The sequence below is a fragment of the Pyrgilauda ruficollis genome, unplaced genomic scaffold (genome assembly GCF_017590135.1).
Source record: "Pyrgilauda ruficollis isolate IOZ18807 unplaced genomic scaffold, ASM1759013v1 scaffold72, whole genome shotgun sequence".
NCBI classification, from domain to species: Eukaryota; Metazoa; Chordata; class Aves; order Passeriformes; family Passeridae; genus Pyrgilauda; species Pyrgilauda ruficollis.
This window is the reverse complement of record NW_024529044.1, coordinates 3,924,466-3,948,431: the sequence shown is the minus strand read 5'-3', so window position 1 is coordinate 3,948,431 and position 23,966 is coordinate 3,924,466. Positions and strand designations below refer to the sequence as shown.

The window sequence follows — 23,966 nt, the reverse complement described above, 5'->3', positions numbered from 1 at the left end:
CCTATGTCTGCTCAAAGCTGAGCTACTCTTTCAAGAGCTGAGGCTTATTTTGTATGGAAGGTGGTGCTGGGGTGAGTTTTGCATGCCATCCAGACCATTTCAGCAGAGAATTAGCCTTACTAATTACTTGCCCTCCTTCCTTAATTGAGTATTTACTTAATATCTGACCTCTTTTAACATACTCAAACAGTCTGAAATGGCTTTCCCAAGGAGTTCAGTCTTCAGCTCTTTATTCAGGCAGAATTATTTTTATACCAGTTATGCTCATTCTGGAGCAGGGTCAGCAGCTCCTGCCCAGGCTAAAACATGGCCTTTCAGACAAGGCACAGTTTCCCCCCAAACTTGCCATTAGATGCTTTAAAAGCACTTGGAGAGTTCTGCTTTCAGTGAGGACAAGAGCAGAATCCAGGAAAAAGATAAAAAATCTGTTTCTGTAAAACATGGAGGTTTGTTGTAAGTTCAGCAGGGACTAGAGAAAACCACATTAAAACTGTACAGAAAACACTTATTGTCTGGAGATATTTTTCCAGTGACACAGACTGAATAATCTTGGAGCACTCTGCTGCATGGATACTTGCTTGGTGCAGAGTACAGATGAGATCTGACTGCACTTTGTGTCGCTGTGTCTTTTAGAACAGGAAATCCCCTCTCCTCTTCTCACTTCTATTTTCCATCCTTTTGCTCTTAATGCTTCCGAGTGTCACCTTCTCTCCAGAGGCAGCTTTGTGGCATTATGGCTTGAGTCATGCTTCTTGTCTCTTGTGTGAGAAGGTGCTGGTGTTTGAATGGTAAAGAAGGAAGACCCTGGGGCAGTGAATGCCTCAGCTGTGTTTGCAAACTTCCACAGGTGAGCCGTCGGTGGATGCAGCTTAAAGTACCATGGAAGTGCAACAGAAAAAGAGTGATTTTTTTGAGAATAGCATTGTATTACATTCTTCTTTGAGCAGATAATTTATTCAAGGGGTGACAGATTGTCTTGTCCATCTGAGGCACTAGCCTGCAACCCAGATTTAGCTGTGGTTTCCACAGATTCCCTTTGCTGTCAATATACAGTGTATCCAAGCATAAAATGAGCCATCAGACCACAGCTCAGGTTCTGTCTTAAGTTTGAATGGCCAGGGTTAGAAACCTTGAAAAGCTGCTGCCTGCACCTGATTCACATGTCCTCTTAAAGGCTTTGGTCTGCAAGGCTTTAATTCAGCACACTGTATTAGCACTGAATTTATATCTTTATTAAATGTTCAGTAGGATATTAATAGCCTGCATAACGAGTGTCTTTTGGAGCAAATGGACGGTTTCCCATTTGAATCAGCCAAGAAATTGATCCTGGTATACAAGCACAGGAAAATGCTTCAGAACCAGATGAGAAAGGCTAGAGATAACTCTGAAAGGTCAAGAATTAAAAACTTACTTAGAGATGTAGTGCAGAAAGGAAATGTCCTAGAAAAAGAGTATCTCATGTTACATGGAAAGTTTTTTCTGCTACCAAGAGAAACAACAGAAAATGGTGAACAGAGAAAAGATTTTCCAGGAGTCTGACACTTGCAATTTGCAGCTTTTCCCTGATATGCTTCTGGCAGAGCTCCAAAAAGCTGCTGATCTCTGTCAAATCTCATGGTAAGTCTCACTTCTTCTGCTGAGTGCTGCTGCTTGTGGGAGGTTTGACCAGGGGTGAGAAGGACTTGCTGGTAATTGTCTTATCCTCGCTGCCAGTTCTGCACCCTGACCAGGAGGTGTTCGGGTCAGTGGAAAGGGTCCTGTGCACTTCTCTGAGCTTTGGCCCCACACCACAGTTGGCTCAGGGTTCCATTTGTGTTACAGTGACTGTCCTGGCTGTTGGCCTCTCATAATGTCTCAGGACTCAGAGCTATCCCTGAAACATGCCCTGTCTGCTGTAGAGCCCCTCAGCAAGGTGGTCAAGGCTTGGTGGGGATCTCAGCCCACAGGAGGTTTGGCCATCTGACACCAAAACACAGGTCAGGTGGGCAGCACCTGCTTTGTTTCAGCCAATGCCAACCTCCCCAGTGAGCTCTTGTGCAGCTTTAGGCTGAGGTCTGTTGGTGGAAGGCTGTCAGAGTAAAACTCTGCAGCTTCCCCTGAGCTCAGCACTTGCCGTTCATCTTCCCAAGTCCTTTGTACACCCACATTCCATAAAACTGACAGCAACAAGGACAGAAACATCACCTCCTGATATTTCATCCCTTTGTATGAGTGTTGCCTTCTGTTTCCTTGGCAGACTGACCTCTGGCTGGAGCTGATGCTGCCATTCCCTGGTGCATCATTCAATGGGCACTATGCTCTTAGATTCTTTTGTTTAATTATTATTATTTATTCATTTTCATCCCAGACAAAACATGTGCAGCCTTTATAAGGCCTTGCCATTGTTATCTGCGAGTGCAGCAGTAATTCAGTTATTGTACCTTTCCCTAATTCTCACCAGTGCAGCAGCATAAATACACAGCGAGCAGAGAGACATGTGGTGAGAGCCAGAAGCAATTTAGCCACAAGAGTTTATCATCAAGAGGCAAAGCACCCTGGTGCAGGGAAATTGCCTCCTTTGCCAGCTCATGGCCTGACTGTTGGCCAAATACATGAAGCCCTTTTTTTTTTTTCACTGACAAAATATTCCTTTTTGTGGAGCCTTGGTGCTTTCCCTGATCTCACTGCTGGATGCAAACTACATGAAAGAGCTGTTCTGTGCTGTTCAAAGAGACATGGAGCCTCCCTGTAGGCTCCATTCAATAGGAGACCAAGGATATCTTCACAGAGCTCTGTTGGGCAGGCTCTGGTTTGGTTGCAGTCTTGAGAGGCATTTGCAAGGCAGGTGGTCCCTGGTGGTCTTGAAAGGGACCGCCTATTCCTATTTCCTATTACAGTGAAGAGAAAAATCATTCTGTAAACTCTGGGCAAGAAGTAATGTATTCTGTTCTGTGGTTCTTCACCACGTCAGTCTGCAAAGCAATGGAAGTGATGAATTCCTGTGATGAATTCCCTGCATGAGACGTATGGAAAGCTACCCTTTGTGTGCAGGTTTGGAGCAAGAGTCTGTACCAGCATTTCTGAACTATATCATGATAGACAGCCCAAACCCAAGAGTGCACTGGCCAAAACCCCACAGCTGCTGAGACCAGCAGGCATGTAGATTCAAAACTCTCCTTGTTTGTAATCCTCAACACTTCACACTTGCACTGATCCAGCCTAATGAGGCTTTTACAGACCTGGCTATGAAGAGATTTGTTCTGGACCCATGAAAGTGGAGGATGTGCTGTGCTGTAGAGAGTCCTGACTGCTGGACCATTTCTGAGTTATGGTGGCTGCTGGAAAGTGACATCCACCTGAATAAGGTCAAAGTCTTGGGCTGAGACAAATCTGATTTAAGTCCACACCATAATTATGCCTTCCAGCATCTCTCGAATAGGGGGGTGTTTGCCAAGGTTTAGAAATTTATTGCAAAAGCATTTTTAGAGTTAAAAATCTCCCAGTGGTTTTGGTGATTTATAGATTTTATGGTCATTAAGTTCTTCTAGCATGACTTTCATTGTATAATACAGTAGAAGTGGTTCCTGCATCAAGTTCCTTGCTTCTGGCTTTGGTCAAGCTCGAGATTAGACTGGTGCTAAGGGAGTTGTTTCCCCCTCCTGTCTTCTTCCCCCTCTTGTGAACCCTGTCCTGTGAGCTTTTGATGATGTGATGGTTCTTTGGCTGCCTCACTACCTCGATACCCACCTCACTGCTTCTCTGTCTGGACAGGGCTCGGTCATTTAATAAAAATGCATCGACCTTTATTTGTGAGAAATGTGAACGCACACCTGGAAGGAGCAGCAAGGGCGAGCTGCCATCAGGTGTAACATTTCACTGTAACTCAGCTTAGGTGTGTGTATTGGAATGGCAGTTGTCCTGTTCCAGGTCACATTCATCCAGGTGGCTCCCAGAGCATGACAAAGCATCTTCAGGACCACTTCCACCTTCTCCATCCTTGGCAGGCTGTGCAGCTCCAGCCCACTGCAGGCACACAGGGACCTGCAGAGAGCTGTCCAGCTGAGGGGAACATGGTGCCATCCAGCTAGGACATTGTGTTTGTCTCTGGTCCATCCCAGAGTCGCTTTGGCAGGGTGCCCATCTCCATAATAGCTGTAACCTTGCCCGTGAGGTTGTTATTCCTAATTGTGCAGGAAGTGCATGGATCCTGTCCAGACCAGGACAATCAAGAGATATGGGAGCTGCTGGCTTTTTAGGGCGAGCAGGGTCTGGTTTGTAGTGGGGAGAGAGCATCTCTCTCCTGCTGCTGAGGCACCTGCATTTTGTTTGGCACCAGCTCGTTTTTCCTCAGCATTTCCCCCTATGCACTGACCAAGCTGCAGCCCTGAGGTTCATCTCCTCCCCCAGGCAGACTCTTCATAGAGAGATTTTAAAAAAACATGGACAAATAGGCACCTGGTCCATGAACACATTAGGCAGACTCAGTCCATCAGCCCTCTCTGTGGGGAACCCTCCAGGCTGAGACCGCAGTTGGCAGTGGCAGAGAGACAGATGTAAAAATGTCAGTTCAACTGAAGATGGTTACAAACCATGAAACTTCTTTAGTCCATGGTGAGGAAACCTCACCATGCCCAGTGCGAATTCCTTTGTTGAACTGGTCCAGTGAAAGGTGCTCTCAGAAGGCTTCTTTTGTTGTATCAGGCTCTCAGCATTCCACCTCATGTTTCATACATGTGCCCTTGCTACAGAGCTTTGCTGAGCCTTATCACTAAAGGGTGAATTACATCCTTGTTACTGTACCAAGTATCTTCTGAGCAGGTAACACGCAGCAGAGACTGGAACAGTACAAAAACCTGTGGTTTTTGGGGGGCTTGTACATGTTCAGCTATTAGCAGTGAATTGGCTTCTCTGATCCGGCACTGCAGTGAAATGCAGCTGGGTGAGGGCCTTGCAGCATAAATCTATTGTGATTTCTGCATGCTCTCACCTCTTGATTGTAACTCCTACAAGACACCTTCATGTTGGAGGAAAATAGATGCAAGCTCACTTTTGGCAGGCTGGGAGAGGCATCAGCAGCAGAAGCTCTGAGTATTTGAGAGAAGTTGCACTGTGGAAGGTCTGGCAAACACACAGTAATCAGTTTTTACCTGTTTAGGGATTTCACAGGCAATCAATAAATTGTCAAGGGTGTTTAAACTGGTAGCTGAAGTGAAGAAGAGCCTGTGAACGGAAAGAACAAAACTGGGGTCAAAGTTCCTTCTCTGACTTTTAAAGGGACTCATCTAGTATAGAAATAGTATTTTACTCTATATGTTGTACCTGGAATTGGGGTGAGGTGCAATGGGAAGGATAAACCAGTCCACTCACCTCTTGTACAGATTGTACCTCTTGTACCTCCCTCCAAAGCAGAGCTGCACATAATCTGATTGGCATTTGTAGGGGATGTTCTACACCAGAGATAATAATTTGAGGTCCAGTGACCATTTCTTACGTTATTTCTAGGGTCCATCTAGGAGAAGCTCTCCTGATTCCCTTAAACACTGCCTGTTTGTTTTTACACTGAAAGGTTGGTTGGTTTTGCTTTCCAAGCAATTCATTTTCACTGTCTGTGACCCTGTGGTGACATGTTGTCATAATAACTACAGGGAACTTATATTCGCTGGAAAAATCAAAATGACAATTTTTTTGGTCAGGCTGTTTGGTTTGATTTTAATGTGGGAAAAAACAAATTCACATACTGATACACAAAGCATCAACAGATATCAAAATAAATTAGCATATACCACTGGGAGATGATAAATATACACATGTTGACAGAGAAGGCAAGCTACATCCCTGCTAAAAGGCAGAAATGAGCAAGATCAAAACAGTAACTTCTTAAAAGGCTTTAGAAGGAAACAATTTCTCAGAACAGGAACAGCCCTGTGGACCTCTGTGCTGTACGTACAGGCATGAACAGTCCAGTCCCACACACCTGGACAGAAATGCCTCTCAAGTGACTGTTATCCTGAGTGACAGCTGGGCTGGGAACAGTGACCTGCTTACCTGAGCCTGAGAGATGTGATTTTCCAGCTGATGGAGGTCACCACATCATTACCCAAATCTCTTTTTCAAAATCTGCCTTTTCCTACTTAATCCCCAGGCCCAGCACACTTTGCAGTCCATCTGTTTCTGGATAAGAAGAGAAGGTGAAATCACATGTCAGTTCAGAAAATTACCTTTGTGTCAGATACTATCTTTCCAATAGTGTGTGCAGTGACCCAAGAATGCTGGGTCCAGTCCCTCACAGGGTTTCTTACAATATCAAGACTAATTGATAGCAGATTCATTGGGCACACTGCTGAAACACAAAAGTACAGTCCCATCATAGCTGTTCACCTTCATCTCTTCTTGGGATTTTTCTATTGCATTTTGGATTTTTCTTCCATTCAGCCTTGTAACAATTTAGAAGTACTAATGTGATGGCTGATGAGGATGCACAGTGCAGGCAGTCCTGGAACATGAAGCACCCTTGTACAGCTTCTAAGGCTGTAAAGAGCATTCCTTTTTAATGCACTCAGGCTTTGTATTTCTGACCCTTTCTACACAAAAATGCTGGCTGATTATCATTCCGTCTAATGGCTTTCCCTGGTGTAGCTCAAAGAGCAGTGTGGATTTCTATGTGTGATTTTATACAAAGTTTCCTCCACTGCAGTTTGAGTGACACATTTCTCTACGGGGGGATTGCTCATGGCATGGGAACGTGAGGTCTGCAGTGGCTTCTGGGCTGTTGCATTGCCTGGAGCTGGCAGCTGCAGCAAGGCACAGGGGGAATCAGAAAAGATTAACACAGTGTGAGTGCTCTGGTCAGCAATCTGGCTGCTCGTGCGAGCTGGGCAGGAAGGGCTCCCTGCTTCCCTCAGCCCCGGGTAGTTTTGCTGTTGGTTGGGGGGTTCCTTGCTACCCCCTCTGAGCACTGACAGTCCGGACTCATGCTCACCCCCGGCTGTCACAGCCTGCTTATCCTGCTTCCCTGGTCTTAACGTCAGAGGAGTCAGCTGCTGCTCAAACCTGTCACCCTCATTCCAGAAGTGGTAATTATCCCACCATAATGAGTGGGACTTACTGCTCATTTCCTTCTCTGGTCCTCGGGGAAGGACGGGAAGGACATTATCTCCCAGCCACACTTTTCTAAAGGTTAAGATCTTTCCCTTCAGCTACGTGTAATATTGTTCATTTAATCATACCTTTCTGCCTGATGTTTGTCATCTTAACTTATGTGTGTCTCCCTGAGCTGGATTCATCCCATCCTCATTCCTCCCATACTCATTTTTGTGTCAAAGCATTAATTTGCCATGAAATTTCTTTCATTCAGTTCAATTTCAGGACTGCTGCTCAGGCTTTTTCATTTGAGATCATATCTCAAGGCCTGTATTTCATGCTCTGTATCTGTGAGCATGCCAAAGCCAGCCACGTTCCTTTTAAACAGTTCAAAACTGATTTCAGGAGACCAGGCTGAAAGACCTGAGGATGCCCAAATTATGCTGCTCTGGGTGGGCCTCTGGCTGGCTTTCAGACCAAAATCTAAATTTTTTTTTGAAGGTAGATGTGTGTGAAGCATAGCACTGTGTGCTGGTTGAATATGGTTGGGTTAGCTTTGTGTGTTAAGGAGAGAATATAACAATAAAGCACACAGTCAAGAGAAGTGGCTGTCTGAAGTGTAACACTTGCTTTGTAACTTTGGGGTTAGAAACCCAGCCTTGTGAGGAGTTGCTGACAGAACGGGGTGATACACTATCTTGTGAGTGCCGTTGCACTTAGCCGTGTTCTTGACCTGTGAATCAGAGGTGAACAAGTGAAGTGCCATCGCACGGCTGGCAAATAAGTGCCTTGTTCTGATTTTGTGTCAGCTGTGTAGTCTGGAGCCGCTGCCTGGATTTCGGCACTGGCTTTTGGCTCTGGTTTGATGAATTTTCTGAAGCTCCCGTTTGGCTCTGAGCTCTGTGTCTTCACTGGGGTATCCCTGGAGACCCCCTGATGGCTGAACTGCTCCCTGTGACCAACCTACCTGACTTGATTTGCTCTGCTCTCCCCATCCTCTCCAACTCCTTCCTGCTGGCCTTTGGTACTTGGTTTGTTCTTTGCAAACCGTTATACTTCAATTAAAATGCAGATGTGTCATCAAGGAAGGCACCAAGAAAGTGTTTTCTGGCACTATGGGCCCCACCTCTCTCCCCAATTTTACTACAAAACACGATAATTATTCTGAGAGTAGATCCTGCTTGGCTGATGTCTTGCAACTAAAAGCCATGAAAAACATTATTCTGTGTCAGTTCCCTTTATGTACTGACGAGGACAATCACACACACTACAAGCTGCAGAGAGGAAGAATATTTTCACTGAAAATCAATCCATGCTGCAGCACTTGTAGATAAGCCCTGACGATATGCAAACATTTTCCTGCTCCTTGTTTAAAGGAAAACATGCTGCACCCACATGACCAATTGCCTCATGTGTCTCTTGTGATCTGACTGTTTTCTGCTGTATTTGACTTATGCTAATGGGGACGATAATGGGCTGTGCCTCGCTTCAGCTTGTCGCAGCTTTTGCTAATGGCCTCGTTTTCCCACGCAGCCTTGGCTTCAGCTCTGATAGCTGTGGAAGAGAAGGTGTTAATGTAGCTCTGCTTATTTTAGCAAGTGAGTGAATCAGTGATTTTAGGAAAACAGTTCAACACATTAACCCTTTGTTTCCAGAACAACACAAAAAAATCACTGTAGAGTGAGCAGATGGCTCGGCATATTTTTAGCCTTGCTCTCTGTTCCCATGGTATTCCAGACTGTGTGGGATTCCCCATAGACTGTTGTAAGATTGGTGGGCCCAGCCAAATGTCTTGTTTTGCAACACAGCATCAGAGGGAAGGAGAGAAATGGAATCCTGTTTAAATCAGCTGTTTAAATAACGAAATGAAAGGTTCTCAGTTCTCACATATCCATAGATTGTGGGGGAGCCTGGAGAGGGAGGTTGGTCTTATGATTCTGGCACTTGCTCATTGTCAGCTGCTATGTTGCATTAAGAGGGATAAAATAAATGTGAATTACTCTTCTAGGGCTGTTGTGTGTATAAACAATTGATACATCCAAAGGTGTAGATTGGCAGAGGAAAAGCTCACCAGGATTTTGCTGGTTTCTGGCTTGAAGATAAAATGGGGGAAGGTAGTTTTTGTATCTGTGATCGGTCTCTTTGGAATGTGTACTCTGAGGAAGTTCTGAAAACTTTAATTCCAGGCAATGATCTTTTCTCAAGTGAGGTCAGATTCAGAGCTATTCACATGCACTCTGTTTCAAACTTCTTTGGTGATTGTAAAACGTTTTGTTGTGTAAGAGAGGTTAACCAGGAAGGTATGTGATGTGAGAGAAGGGCTTCCTTAAGAGTAAAGACTTTTGGATCTCAGCTATGGTTAGACATTCTAACTGTAAGGATGATACCTAGAAAATTTGGGTATGTATGGCAAGAATTGTATTTGTTGTTATCCCAAATTAGGTTTGTGTCATTGTGTGTTAAAGACTGCAAGTGTTTCCTCAACGTGGAACAGACATCATAGCATCAATTTTCCTAACACTGCCTGTATTTATGTTATACACAAACATTTATTGAGGTTCATAGAGTATTATGTTCTCTTAATAGCTCATTTGCATATTAGAATGTTTTGAACAAGTCCATCCGTAATACTGTGTGGCTCAGTCTTTTACCATCAGAAGATAATAAAATGCTATTAACATAACAGAATGCTGAAAACGAGATGATGACAAGGGTTTGCCCAGTGGGGAAGATTTCATTGCAGCAGAACACAGTTTAGAAATACCTGTGTATTGTGCCGGATCACCAGCATGCCTGGTGTTCCATTGTCCAGTGAAGCAGATGCATTCAGAGATGACAGACACCTGCCCACGAGCAAGTGAGACAGGGTAAGAAACCCTGCAGACTACAGCAGGACCAGCTCCAGGCAGGTTCCACTGCTGCCTGCAGCATCACTGCCTTTATGGTGCACTCTGAGCGTTGGGTCAATATTGCCACCACCATTTTAAAGAAGGGGAAGCCAAGGCAGATGAAATAATTTGCTGGTAACATCATGCCACTGGAAGACTTGCTGCTCTGCCGCCGGTGCCACAGCCCCATGGCCACTGGATGCTGCATCCTTCCCCTACAGCAGGGATCTCCCAGGCAGGATAAACCCTCCTGCCCTGGGGGCTGTGATATGGATCCTACAGCTCCTGCCCTCCTCCCTCCAGAAGGTGAGACCAGGCAGTTCCTGCCCTGCTCTGCTCCTTGTCTCTCTGTGCAGCGCTGCCCAGCCCAGCTCAGCAGGTTGGAGCGTGTGTCCCTGCCTTGGGGAAGGGCAGCAGCTGCCCTGCCGTGTGCTGCGGCTCCGCTGCGCTCGCCATCTGTCACCCACCTGAGCCCAGGTGGTGCTTGAACAGAGCATTCATAACACATCAGCACTGGAAGCTTCCTTTTGCCTCTGAGTGCACTCAGCCGCCTGCAGTGTTTCTGGAGCCACCTCTTTCTTTCTATGCCTTTGTGATTCACTGACTTCACATGCCCCACATGGTGGACGTTTTCTCCCTCTGGATAACTGTTGGATATTTTTCTCCCCTTGGACCGAGGCCCCATGCACTCAGGTCATATTTGAAAGAAGATGCAATTCCATGTATTATGCTAACACAAGACAAGGGAAGACAAGGGAGACAAGTGAATGGACTCCCTTGAATTTGATTAGACTTTTTGCATTGCAGCCATTAGTAAATGATGGATTTGACAGATTGCTCAAAGTTGAGGCCAAGATTACTCAACAGATTTGCTTATGCCATTTATGACACAGTCCCAAGATCTGCCTTCTAGCTGGTAAATTGCGTGTGCATAGTTAAAGCAGAAACTGAAACAATCCTTTCTGTTTACAGAGAGCTCAGAGCGAAACCATCAGGCTTGAAGCCTGCAGATAAAGGGGCAATGAGTGATGCTTGAAATCAACATTCAAAGCAAATTCAAAGCCATTGTTTCCAGCAATGATGTATGTCCCTGCATGCTTTGGGATCAGACAGCGGCTGATAGAAATTCATGATGCTGTTTGCAGTGGTATGAATTATTTACAATGCACAGTCTGCAAGGACTGAGTGGGCTGGCAGTTTGCTGGACTCATGACTCTGAAATGCTGGCCTTCCACTCCTTACATGTGTGACTGGGAACATGGTCCTGTGTGCTGTGGGGTCAGGCTCAGGGAGAGCGTCAGGTGATCTCATGTGACGTCCTGAAATGGTGACAGCTCAGATTGTAACCCACTTATTCTAGCCTAGGTAAATTTTCTAGGTGTGTCTCACCTTCTCAAAAGGCCTCAGATGAGGGACTCCAGTTGCTTTTTATAGTTCCAGACCCTTCCTAATGTATAGTTCTAGTGGGTAAACAATGGTGCTGATAAAACAATTGTGCTTTGTTTTTAATTGGAGTCTATTCAGTTTTATTTTGCAGATAATGGTTCTTTATGTCTTCCCTCTGCTACGGTCTTTTTGAACCTGTAGTTCCCAGCTTGCAGAAGTCTTTATACCTAGTAACAAATCATCATTTGCTCTCCCTTTTGCCAAATTAAACAGAAGAAAACTCTCTTTTTGGTTGCATAAGATGTTTTAATTGTATGTCGGTTCTCTGCAACGTCTGTGTTTTCAGCATCTCATATGATAGTGGGTACCACAGCTGTGTGAGTGCTAGTTTCTCCAATGCAATGTAAAATTACTTCCCTCTTGTTGTGTTGCTTCCCTGAAATGCCACAATATCAGAGAGAAATCTCATTACTTTCCCCTCCATCTATAAATCCCATCTCATCAAAGACAGCCCTTCTGACTGAAGAGCTCCAACATCTGGGACCACATCAGTGCCAAGAACACCTGAACCCAGGGGCTGGTGAAGAGGACAGGGGTGGCTCTCACACACGTGGTGGCCTCATTGCCCAGCCCTGCAGCCAGAGCAGCATTTCCAACTGTCCAGGTGTAAACTTACACCCTTTCCCAATGTGGGAAAGGCCAGTCTGTTGAAACCAGGGCAAGTGCAGTTCTGCTGCTCCTTTTATAAATCATGTGGGAAGCTCTCTAATTCCACCCTGCGGCATTTACATGTTTAATCCACTTTTACTGTTTTTTTGAGGTTTCTCACAAATGCTTCTGCCTCAGGAGATCCTGCCCAAATGTCGCTGCCACAGTACAGCCTGACCTTTTCCTGAAAATGTTGTGTTGCCTTTGTCACAGCTCCCAGGTGTTCCCTGCTCACACTTCAGGGTGAGACGTGCTCACAGACTCCTGCAGTATGAAGGCAAATTACCGAGACAAGTTGTTTATTTCAAATGGCATCTTCTGGCTGTGATTTGGATCCTGCTGCAAGATTTCAGTGGATAGAACTGGTGTAGGGTCCCTCTGAACTCAATTACTTCTAAATCTTACAAATGTTTTTTGTGTTAACAAAATCTCTTATTTTTTGAAGAAAATTAAGTGAGGTCACTAGAGGTCTGAGTTTCTTCTTGCCTGCGAATGGAAGCAGGATTCAGTTCCAAACAGAAAATCTTTGCTGGAAAAAGTACTGATGCTGTCTTGGCAGCCTCAGTACAAAAGCTGGCCAGGGGTCTGGAGAGGGTTCCTTGGCTGTTCAGTACAGGTGCCCCTGTATTGAACTCAAATGCAAGAAAAGATCCGTTTCAATAAATCTCTTCTAAGGTCTGTCAGTGATTTGTCCTCTTTCCTCCCCTTTCTCCTCTCCCTCTGCTACAAACATCCTTTCCATTCTGCTTTTTCAAGTGTTCCCAGCCTCTTCTTGTGTGTCAGGAAGCAGCATGGGGGAAGCACCCCTTTGCAGGGCAGTCAGGGTGGCTGGGCCACCCAAGGGACAGGAGGCAGCACCTTGGCTGAAGTGAGCAGTTATTCCAGTGGAGAAACATGTTTGCATTGAAAGGGTAATCAGCCATTCGTCCAGGAGAGTTAAACAATAGGGACAGAGATTTGGTTTTCTCCAGTTGTTTCCCAAAGAAAAATGATTTATTTCTTCTCTCTCAGATTTATGTCTTCTCTCTGACTATTGGATGGCTACTGAAGAGTTCATTAGAGACACCCTTGCAGCTGCCAAAAGAACCAGCTGGATTATTGAGCCTGCAGCTCATTTTTTCTGCCTTTGTTCACTTCCTACAGTGAAGAACTAGTTTGCAATCCTTGTTTGTGCTGTCTATCCCACATGGTGGGGGACTGCTCTGTGCAGAGTGTCTGTCCCCAGCCCAAAACACTGTCCCTACTCATTGTGATGACTTCTGATGTTAAACTCTGGAGCACACCTTGCTCCCTGTGCTGCCTGTAGGTACCACAACAATCACACACTCATTTCACACTGAATTTTGGCAGCAGTTGGTTTTGTGGTCCTGTGTCCCTTGCCAGGGGATGTGCAAAGCCCAGCACAGCCCAGAGATGTGGGGCCCAAGAGTCTGAGTGTGCCCAGGACTGGCCCATCCTGCGTGTCCCACGTGTGCAGACCAAGGACAGAGCTGCTGTTCCCTCATTGCCTGGCAGGGGCTGTGGACTCCCCCAGTCCCAGGAGGTTGTTGACTGCAAAAAGGATTCAATGTCACGCAGCTTGCCAGGTAGGCTGACAAATCCATAAGTTTCCCGAGGCAGTGAATAAATAAAACAACTTCTGATTCATTGTGGGGAGCCAACCCTTTCTGAGAAGGAGGAGGAGAGGACTTTATTTCTTTACAAAGTGAAGCAGAAGGGTGGTTATAGAGTGTGAACACCAGAGAAGATTTCGGGGTAGCTGTAGTTTATTTGGCCACAGATTGAAATTTAACTTAAAGCAATGCCTTCAGTCTAGAATTAACTAGGAAGAGCTTCTTGCCTTATTCCAGAAAGCTATTGGTAAAAACGCATGATCAAGTGCACTGCAGGCGCTTGAAAACCATGTGCAAGTATGCAGGGATTTATGTACCAAATATGTGTGTGTATTAATGCACAAACCCTATGCAAGTATCCACCCAAACTCAGTCCCTGGTGATCAAAATCCTTTTATCCCCTGACCTGTGATGGGAGCTGTGTTTATTCCTGGCTGAAGATGTGAGCACTGCTGGCATTAATTCCATCAGGCTGTTCTGTAAATTCTTCATCATCTCCTGCACTGCTGTCAGTTATTTGCATTGTAATATCTGACTGAAAACCTGAAAATTAGATTTAGGGGGAACTGGACACTGAAGCACTTTGCTCAGGTGATAATTTCATTTACTCTTAAGACATTGCTTACACCTAAATGTGAACATATCCTCTGTTCCTCCATAATACACACTCCCAGGGACATCTCATTTAATTTGATTTTAAAAGTGTAATTTTAAATGTCTGAGCAGCTGGTGGACAAAAATCATTGGATCAACTTTGAGAAATAAAGTGCCAGATTCCCTGGGAACACCCAGTGACACCACTGTGTTACAGCACAATATTAAATAGACTAGAGGTTTCCCAACTGGCTGCAGGAATCTGTGCATTAAAATTTAAAACACAATTGTTATTTGTGAAGGTGACAGGGATAACACTGACCTGGATTTTCTGTATCAAGCATGTCTCTACTTAATTGGTTTCAGTCAGGATTTTCAGCTAGTCTGGTATGCATTAACCACAAACTGTGGTGTCTGGTGAAGCAGCTTTTCTTTTTGGAAACACAGATGTGTGTTCTGGTGCTCTGAATTAGTGGGGTTACAGTAATTCCTTGTGATGCCAGGGTGGAAGTTTCACCATGAGTCACACCATAGTTGACATCTGGGCTCTGTTGCCCAGCTGGCAGGACTGGAGCTGTGGAAGCCTTCTGCAATATGAAAGTTTTAAAAAAATGTCTAACTTGTCATGGGCTCTGAACTCATCATACAGCTCCTTATTTGCCCTCCCCATACAAGCTGATTTTTTTATTTTCCCTAAGAAAATGAGAGGGGAAAGGATTCAATTTAAGGATCAAATTGTACCTTTCTCATTCAATATAGAATTTTGCATATGAGTACATTTTTTTTCCTTTTTTTATCCAGATTTGCATGTTCTAAATGAGCCCTTTGGATTATCATGGCAGTTATTGGTACAGAGGGAATTTATAGGCACTGAGAAATGCCTGTAAGAAGAAGTGTCATGCGCACACATGAGTGCATTATCTGCAGGGCTTTGGGAACCTGCTGGGGTTTGCTAGCACGTGGGAAAAAAACACACCAGAAAATTGAGAAACTAGGTCATCTGGATTCATTTGCTGCATCTTTGCAGCTGGGCTTTTGTTGCTGCTCAGACTGACATATCCGAGCTCGCACAGACTGTGCTGCAGCAGGATTCTGTGGCCTCCTCCACGCCTGCTGTCCCTGCACTCAGCGTGTTCAAACGCCTGGGTGTCTGGAGGGCCCAGCCAAGGGCAGGGTTGTGTGGAGCGGGCTGTGAGCTCTTAGGAGCAGTAAGAGGCTGCCTCTGCCTCAGTGAGGGTCCCTGCAAGGTGCTACAGGGAAAGGCACTGGCACACAAGGGGATGTACTCAAGCTCCGGCAGAGCGGTTGTCAGAAAGAACAGCCAGCTGTGGGTCCAGGTGTGCATTCACCTCCCTGCACTGGTCTGCCTCTCACTTCATGCTTCTTTGGCTACTTGTTCCTCCATTCCTTTTTCTTCTAGACAGCACAAGAGCCTCTCCAGTCTAGGCTGCTTTTCTTCCTCCATCCCAAAACCTTCCTGAAAAATTTGCCAGACCGTTTTTGGGGCAAGTACTAATTTGGTGGCTGGGCTTAAATTCAGTATAATCTCATTCTATTGGTAAATAATGAGCAGAAAGACTAAACTGTGAAGCTGAGATTATAAGGAATAAGTACATTGCTTGTTTGCACAATGCCAACAATGGTTGTGTGCTAGAAACAACCATTCTCTCATCACATGAATATATTTTCGTACTGTTAATTTTCCTGTACAAAAATTTTATTTTCTCCTGTGTCAAGGAAGTTTGGTTTCATTCCAAGTGCCCAATGGGTTTTCTCTCCTGTAATTGGATTATTTAGGGAATGAGACTGTTATGGGCTGTGCACATCTTGGTCTGTCCTTTCCCCTTCCCTGAGAACTTGTGATAGGAGGGGTGGAGAGCCACTAAGGTTTAAAGTTCCTCTGAGCTGAATGTACATCAAGAGCTCCCAGAGAAGAGATTCTGTTAGCACCCTGCTCTATGGTGAGAGCATAAGTCACAGATTCTCCCCTTACTAAGCTCTTGAGATCCCCACAGGGCAGGATTGTTGTGTCCCAGCTGAAGAAGTTTTGGTCAGGCCTGTGCTTTGGTTAGCACCAGGGTCATACAAGACATGATTTCTCCTTGCAGACCCATTTTATTGGCTGGTTCAAGTGAACAGTGTGAGTATTCTTCAACTTGTAGTCTTCTGTAGAAGATGCAGACTGTATCAGAGCAACAGACGATATACCAAGCACAACACATATTTTATCATCTTTTATTTTAGGTGGAAAAACTGGCAAAGTACTTGGACCCGAATGATTTGGGAAGAATCAATTTTAAGGACTTCTGTCACGGAGTTTTTGCTATCAAAGGTATGTGCATATTTCTTAAAAATAATCCAGTTCAGTTCCACTAATGTTTCTCTGGTTGCAGAAAATGTAATGATCAAAGACATCCTCTCTTTTAACTCTGGTTATTTGTAGTGACAGTAGAGCAGCTCTGGGAACAGAGCCAGGATATTTTTCCATTTTCCATACATGCATCTCATGTATTAATGGTGAGCAGTGCTAGAGTTCCTGCATCCATAGGTGCTTGGGCATTGGTTTACTGCTAATTTTTGTCAGAATAAATGTGTTGTGGTTTAAAGACAAATACAGCAGAAGAAAGAGTAGCTTTGTGGTTGACAGGGCCCAGGTTTGATACTTCCAGATTCTGATGGGGTTCTGCCACTGATTTACCTCAGGGAGTTAGGGAGCCCTTGGGCTTTCAGTTCTCTACTAGGAAATTTAAGACTATTAAATTGGCCTTGAGGTATCTGAAAGGTATAATTAATTCATGTTGTTAGGGTACTTGGGTTCATGTATTGGAAGGAAGAAAGTTAATTACAGGTTGGTGATGAAAACCCTGAAGATTGAGATCAGGTGGATCCAACCACCTCCTTTCCGAGGAAACAGTCCTTGACAGAAGACACAGATGTGGTTATGCTTTAGAGCTTAGCCTAAAGGCAACAAAAAACCAGTGAGGAGGGACTTCAGCTGATTTGCTGCTGATTGCTTTTCCCATAGTGAAATAATCCATCTATTCTGGACATGTAGTGTGTCCTTTCTAAAGTGTTGGAGTGAAGTCATAGCCCAGAGGCTTCACTCAGGGACAGGGTGAATGTCACAGTGATCGTGGTATGGTTCCAGGAGAAGCCTCTGGAGAGTCTTCTCTGATGAGATTATTATGAAGCTATAATGATGCAAAAAACGTAAAACCACGGTACTGTTAATTAAAGTTTATGGCTGCCAAAGACAGTGTATAATTAGGTAAAATTACATTGAGAGGCTGCTCTTATCAATGTTTTTGGAGACACCGTCCAAGGTGACACTGATGTGTTTGAAGAGAAGGCAAGAGAAAGCCCAGGAGGAAAGTTATTACATTTGTGCACAGACCTAAAGTCTTTTATTACATTTGTGCACAGACCCTAAAGTCTCTGCTTGGGGTTTTCCTTGAGCAGAAAATGCTGTAGCAAACTGACTTCTAGTTTAGGTAAGATACAAGCTCTGTAAATCATCTGGTGTCTTCTGTAATTCACAGTCTAAAGATTGCACAAATGCACAAAATATGATCAGGAAGGGATAGAAATGACCCAGAACATCTCTTCTGTGGTAATTGTGCCCTTCTCCATGTACCAGCAGTGATGGAGTGGGCAGCTGCATCTCCTTTACTGTGGGGACAGCGTGAGAATATTGAGTTATCAGTCATAAGGCCTTGGGGGTTTTCATGCTTGCTCACCTTGTGGGAGCTAATTCTCGTGTTCATATCCTAAGGTTTAATCCTGCAAAGATATGACCAGGACAAACTGGTGTACCTTGCACTCCAAGTTTATGAATAGCTTAAAGCCCAGCTGTGGAGCATGTAGGGTCCAAATCATTTGTGTGATGGTTGTTAGGATGTATCTGTGAACAGATGTAGAGAAATCATCCAGTTCTGCAGCATCACCTAGAGCTCCCTTAGCACATCATTAGCATTTCAACACTTTCACAGACTCAGTGCTAAGTGTTTATCATCCAAGCAGCAGCAGCTGTATCTATTTCTGATAAGACACTGTGCTGCATGTTTTCACAGCTTCTCTTTAGAAAAACTGTTTCTATTGCTCGCCTCATAGCATGGAAATTTTATTCATCTTTGGCTACCTGCCATTTTTTCTTTAAAAATTAAATTGGTTATGTTAAAGTTCAGAAAGGGCATGTCTGCCTTTCAGAATGGAAAGCCTCCACCATGTTGTTTTAGTGCAGCCACATCCCAAGGGGAGTAGCAGGCTTATTATCAAACAAAAGCAATTTGTTTTGGCAGCAACAGATTATAAATATGATTCTTTGACATCTCAGCCTATTACAATTGCTTGGGGCAGTCAGATTAATAGAGCAAAATGAGATGCTACTATAAATCCACTGGGGTTTTCAGTAATAGAGTATGAAGTTATGCTATTCTTAGCAATGGAAGCCAAATGTTTAAATTCAAGCTTTACAATCTTAATGCCTTACTATATTTCTTATTTATGAGATTTCAAATTAATTTGTCTTAAAAATGCTTGCCTTTATATTATGGTGATGAAATTGTTTGCTGCACAGAGGTGATATAATGTCAAGGTTTTTTGGTGGATCAGGGCCTTGAATTTATTTAAATCATGAGACATCTAAGAGCAACAGATTCAAATCAGAGTTGACCTCTGATGATGTTGGTTTGAGCATTTCATATCCAGGGTTGGATTTCTGTGAAAAGCTAAATACTGGAACTTGAAAAAATCCCAAACACCTAAGTGTTTAATACTCTGTAATTGGTTGATAGAGAAACTCTTACCCCTGGATCTAAAATTTGCAGCTTGGCCTCTTTTCTCTGTAAACCAGTGCATTGTTTACTCTTGCATGTATACATGAAAAGTGTTGTGTTCCTCCACAAAAGGACACCGAGCCTTGTTTCCTCCTGGAGCTGCATAAACCTCATGACATATGGGTCATGTAGCTCTGCAGCAGCTGCTGGGACTGTCAGGTGGAAAACAGTTGATTTCCTTCAGCTGCTGAGTAGCAGGAGGTGTGGGTAAGGATGAGCAATCTCACTGACAGTACAGGACCTTGGGAAGGGGTGGAGAAGATGTGTTCAAGTGGAGGTAAGTATGCTAGAGGGCAGAAAGTGTTGAAGGAGCTCCTTCCCACTTTGTCTCTGGGGTGGAATATTGGACAGGTATAGTGCTTGCTATTTATGGAAAGCTTTGCTTCTTTTGCTGATCTTTTGTGGATTAAAGGAATTTGCCTCAGCATCTGTGCTGAGTCCTGCTGTCCAGGCTGCTTTCCCTATACAATTAGGCTTTGCCAGAGCCAGGGATAGGCTTGCCATCAAATTTAAAGCTTTGCAGCAATTTCATTGGAATGCCAGAGTATGAAGGTTTTACTTGTGCTCAAGCTGCTCTCTCTATCTGCTGCCTGCAGGGCTTTAATAACTGTCTGCCTGTAGAGCAATTGCCATGAAATAACACCTGTAGCCTCTTACCTAAGTGCTTTGTGGCACTGCTTAGAGACACTGAGAGCAGCCAGAATATCACTCAAAGGCTGAATTCCCATTAATTTCAGCTAGGTCAGCATGGGAACCATTACTGTTTGCTCAGCAGAGCCAATGAATGTTTTTGCTGTTCTGAATTTATATTGTACTGATCCAGTAAATATTTTCTGCCACTTGTAATACTTAAAAGCTTGAGTGGAGCTGTTAATTCCCTGTGCTCTGCAGGCTGGTGGATTCCACAGTCAGATATGTTTGCAGGAACAGGCTCTAATTGAGTCTGACCTGTTCCTTATATTTTAAGATTTCTATTGTCTTTCCAATAGTCTCTTTACTTTGATAGTCTGCTTAAAAGTACCCAAACCCTGACAAATAAAGGGGGAGCTCCCCCTGCTGCCCTCGGTGTTACAGCTCACAGTGATAAGAGGGTACTGTATGAACACAGAATAATACAGAATTAAAATACAAAGACAGGTGTATTCTGACTTTATAGCGTATTTTAACCATGAAAACAGTGCTGACTGCTGTGTAGTGTTTGGAGGGTCATGGCTTTTATAACATGAGAGACTGAGCCATGTCAGCACAGAGCATTTCTGCATTTATGAATCTGTGTGCTTTAGCAGAATCACTGTTTTTTGATTAAATCATACAGCCTGTTGTTCTCCTGCATCAAGGGAGTCTTCATGTTGTAGAAGTTTTAAGGACATTTTAGTTGTGCTTGGCTATGGAATTTGAAAATGAAGAGTTGTAGGGGCTCCTTCATATTCATTAACAGTGTGGAAGAAGCACAGCTGTGAATTTATACACTTCCCCACCTGCAGCAATAGCAACCTTTGAATCTTCAAAATAGTAACCCAGACCATTATGTGCCTTCAAAAATCCATTTCTGTGCTTCCCTAGATCCTGAGGCATCTAATTACTGCAGTTGGTTGCAAAGCTTCTAGAAGCAAGCTAATATATAAGCACCTAAAAGTTAAAAAGTAGATATGTTTCTCTGTGAGTTCCTAGCACTTTTTAATGAAAATTCCAAGAATACAAATTTACCCAGTGTTTCAAAGAAATGTTCCAAAAGGGGTGTTGGCTGTTCTGCTAGCTCAGACTATGACAGGTTATTTGGACTGTGAAATAATATGAATATAATACAGTATGAAATTTGATGGTGTTTTTTCAAAACAAATTGTTCTAAAGCAGAGTATTTCTGGCCGTCTGTTTCACTGGAGAGTATGTTTTTCTTAATAGCTTTTATAGTTTCATTCAAATGCTCCAAGCACACGTATTTCTCACAAAACCAGTGCCAAGTTTTGGCCATCTCCTCCAGTTAATTATAAAATCTAATTTGCAGTCCCATAGCTGAGAAAAGAGTTTTATCAGCTGTGACCTGAAGATCCAGGACTAAGAGATGGGTATGTTGCAGTCATGTAAAAGGGAGTTTATTTGCCTGTAATATCTAGGACCAGGACAGCTGCACCAGCATGGGAATTTCAGTAAAGCACATCAGAAAACCCCAAAGTCTACATGAACCCATTTTGGTTCGTAGCTGTAGATCTCAAGCTTCAATGAGGCTGTGACTGGAAATGATCTGATGGATCTATCTGTTCTGGTAAGAATAACTTACTGACAGGGGTGGTGCTTGGGATGGCTCCAGGGACAAGGACTGTCAGTGAGTGTGAAGAGCTGAGCTCTCCTGGAATTAATTACTTTTAGCTGCTCAATGAACTGAAATTGGCTACTCCTGAAAGTACTTGTAAGTTTTCTAAGACTTCACTAAATTTCACTAAATACACCCTGAAACCATAAATGAGTCTAATACACCACTAAAGATCCAAAGGCAGATAAAGTAAGGACTCTCGCTGTTAGGAAAAATGCCAGAAACCAATGACATTCAATTAGGTATCCAGATTTGATTTCCTATTGTATTAAAATTGCCTAATTGCCTGTGAAAATTGTCTGATGTGTTATGGGTTAAATCTCCTTCTTGGAGAAACAGCTTTGCGAAAATTGAGTTTGTGGCCAGAATCTTTGTTTGCAAATTGAATGTTTGTTAGGGTGGAAAAACCATTTTAAAATAGAACTGATTGTAAACTCATAAAATTATCTCATAAGAGATATCATGTCTAGCACCTGAGTGAACTGAAAAAGTTAAAGGTTGTTGTCTTCCCCCTCAGTGACTTGTAAAGGACTTTCATCCTCTTTGCTTAGGACTGAAAATGAGCCTGTTCTGGCCAAATGAATTGTGTTTGCTTTAGCATTTGTAGTATTAGGATAAATATTTTTAACTCAGATAATTTTGACAGACCAGGCTAAAAAATGACTCAGTGCTTTGTTAAACTAGAACTCGTACACATCCACGTTTCAAAGAGCCTCTTGAGTGGACAGAGATGCTGCTTCTGTGCTGGCTCATCAGGTGTTTTTAGCCAGGAAAGAAAATTCAGCAGCTTCTGGCTACTCTCATTTTGTGATCTGATTGTTTAGTGCTTTCTCCAGACACAAGCTTGCTGCCAGTCTGTGTCACAGTGACTTACACTGAGCACAGCCTTTCACAGTGTTTCTCCATAAAGGGCACCCTTCAGTGGGGCTGCAGCAATGGGTGCACAAGGACCTGAAGCTATTCCTGGCTTACTCTTTCCTCTCTCTGCTTCCTCACTGTTATTGCAGTGCAGCTAGGTCTTCTTGCCAAGTGCTGCCCAGAAATGTAGATGAAATTTTCCCAACTGCAGCAAAGGAGAGAGAACATTGAGCACATTAATATCTTATGATACAGGTAGACGTCCAAATGAAATGTCTCTAATCAGCCATGTAAGTGGCTTTCAGTTCTACTTTTTCTGGGAAAATGAATTTATAGCAATAATAGGACATCTCTAGTGCAGGAGGCCCTTAAAGTAGCCAGGAATTATTTCTTTCCTTCATTGCAATGGGTTATTTTTGGACAGATTCTAGCCTTGGGTGCACACTGCTGCACAGCTTGAAATATCCACCATGGCAGTTCTGCAGATCTCAGCACATGGGGTTCTGCTCAGGAGTGGTTCTGCTAACAAAGAACAGATCTTTGTCCAGTACCTTCCTATTTCCATGTTGAGATTTGCCAGATTTGATTTGTTGTTGTTTTCTGTCTGGAGTGTGACACACTAATTTAGCTCACTGCACTTCCCAGGCTGCAAGCCAGGATGTGTTCTAATAAGAACATGTCCTAGGTAATAAAAGCACACATGGTGCAGCATTTGAGACACTCCAATGTTCTCTCTTTATGTTACACCATTGTGTAACCCTCCTTGAGTACCTGAAAAATTCAAATTAGATATTTAGATGAGGGGAGCAGAAGGTGAGATTGTATTGGCACTGCTGTAGAAAAACACTGAATAAGAAAGCTGATTCATCACCTGACTTGCTTCCTGGTGAAAAGGGATGAAGGAAGGACCAAGGAGAAGACCAGCATCAGTCCTCCAGAGTGAAGAGATTCCAATTTGTGTCCTCACAGAGAAGAGGAGAACGGAGAACTTGTTCTTAAAACTCAGTTCTTAACAGGGATAAAAAAAGTGGCACAATTTAAAGCCAGTGGCCATTTTTTCATTGATTTGCTGGATGTTGGAACAGGTTCACATGTCTGCAAGGTAGTGATGATGTGGTTTAGTAATCTCAGAGGAAAATGGTCTCTCAGCATTTCCTTCTCTTCTTCCCTTTCTAATGGAGTATGACATGCAGATCTTAATGACATGCAGATCTTCCCAGGAGGATGAAGAGAGCCAGGCTGTCATGCCAGCTTGCATGCAGAGCAGTGCACAGGGGATGCTGCCTGCTGCACACCCAGACATCTCCCCACTAAAAACTCCCCTTGGCAGAAGGAGAATGGCTCAGATGAACTTATGCCCTGAATCTGCCAGCACCGATGGAAACTTGGCCTGTGACTACACTAAAAGCAAGATTTGGCTTTGTTTGCCATTTTAAGCTATGCAGTTTGGTGATCACATTGGATCAAATGGCTGCTGATGATCTGGAAATGGGTTTGGTGCTAGGCCAGGTTCTGGATCAGGCGTAAAAGCCTGGGCCAGGTGGCTCTGGTGAAGTGGTGAGGGCTGCACCGAGTCAGCTGGATGCAAAGGAGGCAATGCTTTTCTCCCCAGTGTTTTTACTGAATAAATCAAGAGCTACCATGAAGTGGTTCTCCCTAATGGACAAGTGAAATGAAAGAATGTGATCAGGAGGAATCTTAGATGAGAAATTAA

The 23,966-nt window shown here is 43.8% G+C and overlaps 1 protein-coding gene across 1 annotated transcript in view; it reads left to right on the top strand.

Moving 5' to 3' along the window:
* The window catches only part of RAB11FIP4 (RAB11 family interacting protein 4), a 118,246-nt gene that overhangs the window by 19,807 nt on the left and 74,473 nt on the right, over positions 1 to 23,966 (top strand). Inside the window, exon 2 of the mRNA XM_041485820.1 lies at positions 16,493 to 16,580. Within this exon, the coding sequence (XP_041341754.1) occupies positions 16,493 to 16,580 (88 nt within the window). The remainder of the gene's footprint in view (positions 1 to 16,492; positions 16,581 to 23,966) is intronic.